Source organism: Mucor velutinosus, assembly GCF_035048745.1.
Source record: "Mucor velutinosus strain NIH1002 chromosome Unknown tig00001563, whole genome shotgun sequence".
In the NCBI taxonomy this organism is placed as follows: Eukaryota; Fungi; Mucoromycota; class Mucoromycetes; order Mucorales; family Mucoraceae; genus Mucor; species Mucor velutinosus.
Genome location: NW_027041904.1, coordinates 4,549,688 through 4,561,308, shown reverse-complemented (window position 1 = coordinate 4,561,308; position 11,621 = coordinate 4,549,688). Strand labels below are relative to the sequence as shown.

Sequence of the window (11,621 nt, the reverse complement as noted above, 5' to 3'; positions counted from 1 at the left end):
GCAATCATGAGTAATAAATTTATAGATGAGACGCTAGAGCATCTTGTGGTCGAAAACCGCTTGTTTTTATCTTTCTTCTTCGTAGTATTGTAGCAGAAATTTTTAGCTATTATGCTGCGCATTTTACCAACAGCTAGGTGCAGCTCTTTCACAACCTACGTTGATGATGCTAAACGGGGCTTGTTCTCAGGAGAATTTATGTCCATTTTGAGGGGTTGCATAACGTATAACGCGATTTTCAATGTATTCGTGGTTGCCAAATAGTTAAGCGGCGAGGAAAGTAGTGTACAGCAAACCAATATAAAAAACCTTCTTTTCTATTAATTAAATAACGATTCCCTGTGTTTGCTCTACGAATTAAGACCTCGACTGGAGCCTACAATGATACTTCCTTTCGAAAATCTATTCTTCAACCCTCAAACTGGAGTTTCTACAGTGGTGTAGGTTGATTACATTCTTCCTTTATAGGAAAATCTCTGAAATATCATATATAAAAACAGCCTTATTTGGATACAAATTGTAAATAAACTATCAAGATTGGTACCATCATTTGAGGCAAATCTGTATTCTGCATCAAGTTACGTGGCTAACATGACTTTATCGTCAATAATTGGACCACTTCTCTGCTTAAAGTTCATAAAATACACGATTATGAGCAAAATCGGAAAGGAAACATACATTTAGAACCAAAAACTTCCACAGCCTGATAGGTCCAATGTAGAGCTATTGAATGGTTTTTTGTTTTATTCAAATACGACACGTCTTTCCTGAGATATGACAAAAAACGTAATCTTGCAAAATCATCGATTTTTATGCAAAATTTGCTTGTGATAGCAAGGCAAAAATCTAGATAGCAATTTCTCTCGAGGTACAAAATTGGAGATATCTCGTGATAGAACCATACTGGAGCTTTTAATCAGGGCTCGTTCGATAGGTTCTTGTCTGTTCTACACTATGATGAGTATTGCAAGTAAAGCTCTGATGACAGAAACCTGGTAATCGGTCAAAAACAACCAAAAAATCGCAAAAACTACTTTATAAAAAACCAGCCTAATAATGTTGGCCAAAACACTTAAAATTGGTATGATTAGATTCTCCTTTAAATTCTACCGTAAGTCTTATTTAGCTGGAAAGCAATGTTATTATCAGAATCGCATGATATTAAGGCTGAACGATTTCAGAAATCCATGAATCTTCGTTTTGAGCATAATGAAGGCTGGGCTATTGATAGTTTAAAATACCGCCTTTTTTTAGTATGTAGGTCAATTCGAACGTAAAATTCGCTACCCTTGTCAAATATAACCTCTTAATTACATGTAACGGATTAATAGGTAAGACGTTGGCGAACCTTGCAGTGAAAATCGCCAATTCATATCTTGCTTTGCTGCCTTGTAGCAAGCTATCAAATTCTGGTACTTACTATGTGGTACATTGATAACAGTAACGTTTTTCAGCCTCAGCCTTTTATTAGCAATTTTTCCTTTTTTCGGTTTTTTATATATCTATAAATATTATATCTTGCAAGCTTTCTACTCATGAAACAACGCTACCTTTGTAAATAGAATTGAAGTAAGTATAATTGATAGCTGTGCAATATACGTAAGATACAATGTTAACGCGTTTTATACCATGGTTTTACTTGGAATAACTCTACTAGGGATCTATTTCTGATCTTTTGTTGTGCACTGACTGCACACTTGGCGGTGGCTGCTTTGATGGTATATCGCCGCTTCGGTGGTTCTTCTCTGGTGTTTGCTTATCCTGTCGTCTGTTGTCTTTGATGTATGCTGGTTCTCTGGTCTATTTCTGGTCGTGATGGTGTGGTAAGAAGTGGTAATAAGTATCTTTTTTTTCTTGTGGTCGCAATGATATAAAACTTCTTTGAACGTTTGTACTATTGCTTCCTTTCCCGCGATAATGCATTCATGCTGTTTGCATTATTGCCTTTTCTTTCTCTTTTGTTGGCTGTGATACGATCAGCTCAACAAATACTTGCAATGTTGTTGCTTCATATTTACGAACAACAAGCATGACACACTGCTATTATATAATTGTATTACCCTTCCTGTGATACTTTGTTATATAACCGTGGATTGTTGTTTGTGTTGCCTCTTCTGTCGCTTCACTCGAAAACAACATTGGTCTTCATCATGTTGTATTACACACTTATACTGCTGCTACTGTTGCTCCTGCAATTGTGCGCATTTGTGTTCTTTTACATCATTAGACTGTTATCATGCACATTGCTCATGTATATATTTTTGTTGCAATAACAAGAATATAATAACGTGAACATTTTTAATGTTTTATTCATAACATACTTTCCTTTGGCTCACTTCGTGTGAGCATTCTTTTTTTCTTTTGCACACATATACTACTATACTTCTTTAGTATTATTATGTTCGCTTCTTTTATTATTATTATTATGTTTCTTTTGAAGCATACCTCTTTACGTTGTGTGGATGTGCCTATCCCTGAAGCTCAACAAGACTTTATCCGAGGCTAGGAGGTAGATAGGCCGCCTCCATTTGGTTATCGCTACTTACTTTAGTGATGATTGAAGGTCTCAATGCCTGAAGTTAAAGCTAGGTGGTGTAAGTAAGGCATGCTCTAGCACCTGGGGGAAGTTTGATGATAGCAGCGGCTATATTGCTGTTAAAGCGGCGCTTAAAAATTTGCCTCACATCAAAACAAGGGGAAACCCTCGCAATTTTTTTTTAGGTCAGCGGAGTTTTTAAGCAATCTGATTGGCTCGGAGGATGAGGCACCAAAGGATTCTAGCTAGTTGATCTCCTATTGAGCTGTCATCTATAACGAGTTTATATTTCTAATAAAAGGTTAACGAAATAGATACAATTTAAAGCCTTCTTTATTTAAGAGTATGCTAAGGTACAAGCGTTTAATCTAGCATCCATTGCATAATAGTTCGACGTGAAAAATGTCCTTTAAATCTAAAATATATATACTGGAAAACTATGAAAAAAAAATAGACAAGCCAATCATATCCTTTTAAAATCTAATAGTATTAAAAGCCAGAACAAACGAGGGCATAACCACCGGCGAAGCCGGCAATGGGGAGGGGGTTTGGGGGAGGGGGCTTAGCCCCTCCACCAAGAATATAAGGCACCAAAAAAAAAATTTGATACATTGCTTTTTGTTATTATACGTACGTAATAATATGCCTCCTACTATTCAAACAAGACACTGCACGACCTGTAGAGCTGCTCTTCCAGTAGACTATGCTTATCGGAAATGTGATTCATGTCGAGTAAGTAAAATGGCTTTTAACGCCTAATAAAACCCTGAGACGCAATGGTTTATTTTGTTTGTACTCAAATTCAGGAACGAGCGCGAAATTACGCCAGGCAAAGAAGATTGGCGAATCGAAGAACACCAAGAGCACCTGCAGCGTTTGTATCAGAACTTGGAAGAGTACAACGTTCAGATTTGGGCAGAATGGACAACCAATGTGATGGATGTGGAGCTTTGCATTGGGCCGCAGAGAGGGCTGTTCAACAGCGAGTAAACGACAACTGCTTTCATGCTTGCTGCAAAAAAGGTAGAGCTGTCTTGCCCCTTTTGCAAGAGCCTCCCGAGCCTTTAAATAGCTTGATCAACGGAAGCCATCCTCGATCCTCTCATTTTTTGCAGCACATGCGACAATACAACACTTTGTTCGCATTTACATCATTTGGCACCGATGCTACGCCTGAGCAGCTCCAAAGGGATAGAGAGAATGAGATGAGAGGCGGCATCACGCCGGTTCGTGTTCATGGGGAACTCTATCACTTGCAAGCACCACTAAATTTGAGCAATGTGCCAAAGTATAGCCAGCTGTACGTTTACGACCCAGAGTATGCCGCTGCGATTCGCTGTGCAGACCCCAGAAATCAAGGATTGGACGACACGATCATTGAGCAACTGAGTGAAATGATTGCTGATCCTGTAGTTTGTGGCAATCCATTTGTAAGCATCTACAAACATGCTCACGAAATCCTGAAAGAAGAAGAGGAGAGGCAAGCTCAAGATGGTGTTAGCGAGAATGCTCACATCAGGCTCAGTCCTCAGATGCAAATGGAATTGGTTGTTGGCCAGGACAGACGCACTCAAAATCTGCCAACTGTCAACGAGATTGCTGCCATCATTCCAAACGAGTGTTCTGACAGGAGTTTCAGAGATATTTTGATCACATATCGTAGCAATTCCTCGGCCAGGGCTCAAGGCCAGTTTAAGCGTATCAATGAGACGCATGCTGCATATATGCCTCTTCATTATGCTTTGCTTTTTCCTAGAGGTGAATATGGGTGGAATTGGGGCCAAAGACTGCAATCGTCAGCGCAAACTGCTGATGCCATGATTATTGAGAGCGAAGAAGATGAGACACCAGCAGAGCAACAACAACAAGTGTCAGATAGCCGACTTACCCAAGGCGTGTTCTACAGATTTCGATTGCATGTTAGAAACAACGAGTCAAAGATCATTTTTTTGTCAAGACGTCTATTTCAACAATATGTGATTGATGCCTGGGCAATCTGTGAGCAAACAAAACTGAACTGGATCAAAGTCAATCAGACGAATCTTCGCGCTGATGTGTATAAAGGACTTGCTGATGCTACCTCTGCTGCTGACTCAGACCTCGAACAGGTGGGAAAGACGTTCATCTTGCCCAGTAGCTTCACTGGTGGACCGCGATTTATGATGCAGCTATATCAAAATGCAATGGCTATCTCTAGATTCTTTGGTAAGCCAACGTTATTCATCACATTTACTGCCAACCCAAACTGGAGGGAGATCCAAGATGAATTGTTGCCAGGCCAAACAGCCGCTGATCGCCCCGACTTGGTTGCTCGAGTATTCAACCTTAAGCACCGAGAGCTGCTTAAAGACTTGAAAGACAGAAAGGTCTTTGGCTGTTATAAAGGCATTGTAAGGACTATTGAGTATCAAAAGCGTGGTCTCCCTCACGGTCATATGCTATTGTTTTTGGATGCAGAAACAGATAGATTTGATACGCCAGAGAGGATTGATCAGATCATTTGCGCTGAGATCCCAAATGTTGAAGAAGAACCTGAATTGCATGCAATCATCACTCGCAATATGATGCATGGCCCATGTGGCGAGCTAAACTCAAAGTCTCCGTGTATGGTACAAGATGCTTTTGGCAATGATGTATGCTCAAAGAAATTTCCCAAAAACTACCAGCCAGTAACGGTGACCAGTGCTGATGGTTATCCTACTTATAGAAGAAGAAGAGATGGTCGTTCTCATCAGGTGCGCGTCAAGGACAAGTTGGGTGTCTACCGCGATTTCCACATGACGAATGAGTGGGTGGTGCCATACAACCCTTATTTGTCAAAAAAATACAATGCCCATGTAAATGTCGAAGTATGTGGTAGCGTCCAGGCAATCAAGTACATCAACAAGTATATTTACAAAGGCTCTGATCAGACAACGCTCAAAACTACAACCACCACCACAGCCACTGAAACAGCAAATGCCACTACCACAGCAACAACTCAGAATAACGAAGTGGCCAAGTATCTAAATGGCCGTTATATTAGTCCTGTTGAAGCTGCATGGAGGTTGTTTGAATTCCCAATGCATGAGGAAAGCCCATCTGTTACTCCACTTGCTGTGCATCTTGAAAACGAGCAACCTGTTTATTTTGATCCCCAATGGCCACAGGAGAAAATTGACAAAGTATTGAGAGAGAGTCGCTCTACTTTGATGGCTTACTTTCATTACAACCATGCAAATCACGGCAAACCCGGTTTTCGACCGTTGCTTTATCAAGAGTTCCCTGAACATATGACTTGGCAGCAGAATGCAAAAAAGTGGAAGCCTAGGTCTTCGAGTAGAATGTCAATTGGGCGCATGTATTACTGCAATCCTGCTGCCGGTGAGAGGTATTATCTGCGTCTGCTGCTCACAGTTGTCAGAGGAGCCACGTCGTTTTCTCATCTGAGAACTGTCAATAATCACGAGTACGCCACCTTTCGCGAGGCCTGTATGATGCTGCATTTGATCGAAGATGATGGAGAATGGACCAGAGCCTTTGAAGAAGCTGCTACCTTTGCCTCTGGCTACGCAATGCGTTCAATGTTTGTCTCTGCGCTCATGTTCAACTCATTGGTATCGCCTGTTCAGATTTGGGATCAATTCTGTGAAAGTTTCTGTGATGATCTTGAGCATGCAATCGTGCAAAAAGGGTATTCGCTGCTGCTCAGCGTGCAACCTGACGCTGAATTTTACCATGGAACGCGAAGTCTTGATTACGGCTTATATCTGTTGCAAACATCTCTTGGTGCACAAGACAGATCTCTAGGTCAGTTCAATTTGCCTTTGCCTCTCTTCAACTGGAATGGCTTGATAAGCAGAATGACTGGCATACAACGCAATTCATTGATACTCAATGAAATGTCATATCTCCAAGATCAAGAAGCCTTTTCGTACCAGCAAAAGTACGCTCAAATGAACGCTACCCAGAAGCACATATTTGAGACCATCACCTCCTCCATCAACAGCAACGCCAACAGCTCACATTTCTTTTTGCAAGGTCCAGCTGGCACTGGCAAAACCTTCATTTACAATACTCTTTGTCACTTTTATAGAAGCCAAGGAAAAATTGTTCTCTGTGTTGCCTCCTCTGGCATTGCTGCTTTGCTACTTCCTGGTGGGCGTACGTCGCACTCTCGCTTTGCCATTCCACTCAACATCCACGAGCAGTCTGTGTGTGCAATCAAGAAAAACGATGATCTTGCTGATCTCATTCGAGAGACATCATTGATAATTTGGGATGAAGTGCCAATGCAGCATCGATATTGCTTTGAAGCTTTTGATCGAACACTTCGTGATATTTGTAGTCGTGGTGATGAAGTTACCTTTGGTGGTATTCCTGTTGTTCTTGGCGGTGATTTTGCTCAAATTCCACCTGTTGTTAGGCAAGGTGGCCGTCCTGAAATCGTCAATGCCTCACTGAAATCGTCAAGATTATGGCCCAAATTACAAAAGCTGAGCCTGGCTGAGAATATGAGACTTGCCAACTCCAATGACACAGATAGGCAATTTGCAGATTGGATAGGAAAAATGTCGTATGAACCATCCATGATTGGCAGCATTGCTTTGCCCTCTTTTTTGAGGCAGATGACTGATCTTGATCAGTTCATTGAAGATATCTATCCTCAGCATGTTCTGCAGTGTCCTCTGCAAAATAGTGATTTCTTCAAGGAAAGAGCTATTCTCTGTTCAAAGAACGTCAACGTTGATGCTATTAACAGCAAGGTGATGGAGAACGTGATTGGGGAAAAGGTCACTCTGTACTCTGCTGACACAGCTCAGTCTGATCTGACCAACACGGAGACCCAAGCCTATCCCTCAGAGTATTTGCAAACCCTTTCGCCTTCAGGGCTGCCGCCAGCAGTTTTGGAGTTGAAAGTAGGTCTTCCTGTCATGCTCTTGAGAAACCTCAACCCTGAAAGAGGTTTGTGCAATGGCACAAGGCTGATCATTCAGCAAATTGGACAGTATGTCCTCAAGGTGAAAATCCTCGGAGGGTCAGGTGCTGTCGAGTTGATTCCTCGCTTTACTTTGTCTACATTGCCTGGCACATTGCCATTCATTTTGACCAGAAAGCAATTCCCGGTTAAAGTATCTTTCGCAATGACCATCAACAAGTCGCAGGGTCAATCTCTCAGAAAAGTTGCCGTGGACCTCAGGAGTCCCGTATTTACTCATGGCCAACTCTATGTTGCCATGTCAAGAGCAACATCTGCCAATGGCATGACCATTTTATTACCCGAAAATATGAAACACACAGAAAATGTGGTGTATCCTGAAGTTCTATTTTCAGATACTACCTAATATAACTACTCTATATTCTTTTTTACCCTTTATAACTATTGATTTAACCAGTTTTATTGTAATCGGCCAAAGCCCGCAGGGCGACGCCGTCATCGAGCGTAGCGAGATAGATCGGCTAGTATATTTATACAAGAAAAATTATATTATTATAATAATACTACTTCAACGCAGTGTTTGCGTTGCTGCTACATCAGTATTATTCTGGAAACCCATCACCAGACAATCTTTCTAATTGTTGAAAACTATAATGCAACATTGTATGTTTTAAGGAGTAGCAGTATACCTTTTTTTCGTCGGCTGTAAATGCATACGGCTATTATAGATTTATTTGATTTCACATTCTCCTTACAGAGAAATTGGTTGTATGAGCCCAATGAATCTCTTAGACAGTTACAGTAGTATCATTTGCGGCTTTGATGTTGGGATACTACCTGCGATAGAAAGACACCCTAACAAAAATGATTTCGATTTCGAGGCTGAGGCCATCCAAAATGGAATTTGGAAATATTGATGCTAGAGCTTTGAAAGTAGCATGTTCCTATGAAAACCTGTTAATTACAAGTGATTACGAGTAATAGATCAATGGATGCAATGTTGAGAAATGCTGTATTGAAGCCGCTTTGTTATAGCTAGCTTCGTTGTTGTGGTTTGACAGAGGTGTTAAATTATGATGCGCATCTCACCAAGAAGGGGGAGGGGGGAGGGAAACAGCTTCTTCACGTCTTATGTTGATGCTGAAGAAAACTTCTTTTTGTGGGAATTATATGCTCATTTTGAGGGGCTGCAGAGCCTAGAAAAGAACTCTCAGTCGCTACATTAGTTGTCAAATAAATTAGTGCGAGAGGAAGCTGTAAAGTAAATCAATATAAAAAAGCAGTGTTGCTTCAATGCCATTGTTATTACAACTGCCAATTCAACCAGGATTCTTCTCTATTAATTAAATTTAGATCCCCTGTGTTTGCTCTATAGAATGAGACCTCGTTTGGGCACGTACGATGATATTTCCTTCCAAACTCTGTTCTTCAACCCTCAAATTGGAATTTACAGTAGCAAAAACGCTTTTTTATATATAAGCACAGAAACGCCCAAGTGGCGCTCAAGTTTATGAAATACATTTAGGGCGTGAACTGACTAATGTTGGCGCACGAGGAGTTTTATAGCACCTCTATAGCAAAAGCCTCATTTTTATGCAATTTGGCAGCAGGAGATGATCTCCTAATATTAGGCGCAGCGGTAGATCCAAGAGAACTAATGCTACAGCTTTAAGTAAAACTTCTAATGATAGCCATTTTTTTGATCTACACAATGATTACTGCTACAGGTAAATTGATAGAGATTTAGTACTTATCATTGAAAGCCCTCAAAATATCGAGAAACAAACATGATTGTGTATAAGCTGTATGCTCAAAAGTTACAGTGAAAAGATATCTGCGTTTCGTCTTTATAAATGATCATGTAAATGTGAAATAAGACAAGGAGCTTTGGTTTAATGGTCTATGTATACCTTTTCAATTATTATACATGCTAAATCAATTTTAAAAAAATAAAGATCATTATTTATCTGAGATGCTATTAATTTCTTTTGCATATATCATATTGTCATGTCAAATACAATATAAAATTGAATCTGCCAAAAAATTACAATTGTATTGATTCATTTTATATAATACTTTTCATTACACTAGGATCTACAGCATGATAGTGAACTATAAGGCAAATAGATTTACTATCTACCCAGCAAGTGATTTGTAATCATGATTAGCCTGGTTTACTCAAAGAGCCTAAGAATAGCTCAAAAAAAAAAACCTTTAGTGTGTGGTCCTGCTAGGACATTTGATATAACAAGTTGATTGAAGAATTTGAGGGAAGTTTTTTCACATGATTTATCAATGACCATGCAAAGGTTTATATTTCATGTTATTAGCCTCCCATTCAGATTCGATATCCATCATTGATACTAATTTATGATTTAAATTATGAAGGTAATACTGTAATATGCAAATCGCTTGTTCGGCAGATAGTAGACTATAATATTCTTCATTAACCCTTGAATATTGACTTAATGAAGTATACATAAATATGTTGTTACGCTGCATTCTCGGTAATATGTGTATTGGTGGTATTTCATCAGTAGATTTAATTTATTGATTTTCTCAATTTCTACCGGTGATCCATCGTACCTTTACATCTGAATAAGTTGAAATAGGGCAATTTAGTATGCTGCAAAATTCAGAAGGCTTTTCTAGTGTTACTTGATTTTCACTAACTCGATAGAACAACTGCAGCTGTAAAATAGCACTTGCACTTGCTAACTTCCTCTAGTTTCAAGAATTCAGATGATTGTATGATAAAAGCTATATGTAAAGTGTACTTGATTATAAATAAGCTACTATCCCACTCTATGTTGAGGTTACGCATGGTATCAGCACCATTATATGTTCAAGCACCTTTTTAAGAGTAACGGCTGGCCATAGTGAAGTGAGATGTGTCGTGTCGTCAACTACATTTGAAAAGCATTGCGTTTAAGGTTATCTCGATTGAAGATGTGAAATAAGCATTAGTTCAAAGAGTTTGAGACAACCCTCAAAGAGAGGCTTGCGTTGTAACGTTATCTTTTGATATTGGTCAAGATCCCTAAGCATCTTTACATTTCGAACAGGAGCGTAGAATGCCAACCCTGTTTTAAAGGCTAGCTATGATTGACGGGTTGGACATTGAGATTTGAATGATAGCACGATTTGAGTAAATATGATTGGCAAGTACTCAAGCATCAGATTCGGCATCGGTCATCGAAATGGTGGAGAAGATGGTGCGGTCAAGGCGGTTTGAGGAAAAAGAGAGGGGGGCAGGATGGGATGGAAGGGAGGGAGCAGAGTAATGAGGAACGTGCAAACGGGGAAAAGTGTAATTTCCTTCTCTTATATTCCACTTATTCAGCATGGTTAAATTCATTAAAGCCGGAAAGGTAAAGAATCCATCAACGATACATCAACAAGGAGAGGAGCATAGACGGATGGATGCTCGATAGATAGATAGATAGATGCAGATGAAGAGGGATACTGCTGGATGGATTGAAGTTTTGGAGACGAGTTGCTAAAAATCGAATTCAACAATAGGTCGTTGTGATCCTCCAAGGCCGTTATGCTGGCAAGAAGGCCGTTGTTGTCCGTAGTATGTATAGGATATGTTATTATTGAATTGTCAACACTCAAGATATACAATTAGACCACGATGAAGGTACCAAGGACAGACCTTATGGTTACGCCGTTGTTGCTGGTGTCGAACGTTCTCCTCTCAAGGTCACCAAGGCCATGGGTAAGAAGAAGACTGCCAAGCGCTCCAAGGTTAAGCCTTTCGTCAAGATTGTCAATTACAACCACATGATGCCCACTCGGTAAGCATGGAGATTTCGATTTGACAGATGGCAGCGTGATTAACAAACATTCATTTTAGTTATGGTTTGGAATTGGAACAAATCAAGGGTACCGTCTCTGCCGAAACTTTCAAGGAGCCTACTCAGCGTGAAGATTCCAAGAAGGTCATCAAGAAGCTCTTCGAAGAACGTTACCAAACTGGTAAGAACAAGTGGTTCTTCAGCAAGCTTAGATTCTAAGTTGGATGGTTTCATTATTTTCCTACTTTAATTTAAACCATTAAAGCACCAAAAATACTACAAAAAGCTAAGCAAATGTCGCAGAGAGAGAGAGAGAGAGTGTGTGTGTGTGTGTTTCAGTCATTTACAATATATCAATTGCACTATG

At 40.0% G+C, this 11,621-nt stretch overlaps 2 protein-coding genes across 2 annotated transcripts; both read left to right on the top strand.

Moving 5' to 3' along the window:
- Positions 1-3,312: 3,312 nt before the first annotated feature.
- Positions 3,313-7,860, top strand: ATC70_010123 (uncharacterized protein; the record flags this gene model as incomplete). The annotated part of the gene is made up of 1 exon (XM_064829343.1): positions 3,313-7,860. One exon carries the CDS (start codon positions 3,313-3,315, stop codon positions 7,858-7,860), a length of 4,548 nt encoding a protein of 1,515 aa, XP_064686545.1.
- Positions 7,861-10,798: 2,938 nt separating this feature from the next.
- ATC70_010122 (uncharacterized protein) lies at positions 10,799-11,473 on the top strand (the record flags this gene model as incomplete). Its single annotated transcript, XM_064829342.1, has 4 exons — positions 10,799-10,825; positions 10,977-11,031; positions 11,086-11,254; positions 11,314-11,473. 4 exons carry the CDS (start codon positions 10,799-10,801, stop codon positions 11,471-11,473), a joined length of 411 nt encoding a protein of 136 aa, XP_064686544.1.
- Between the last annotated feature and the right edge of the window lie 148 nt (positions 11,474-11,621).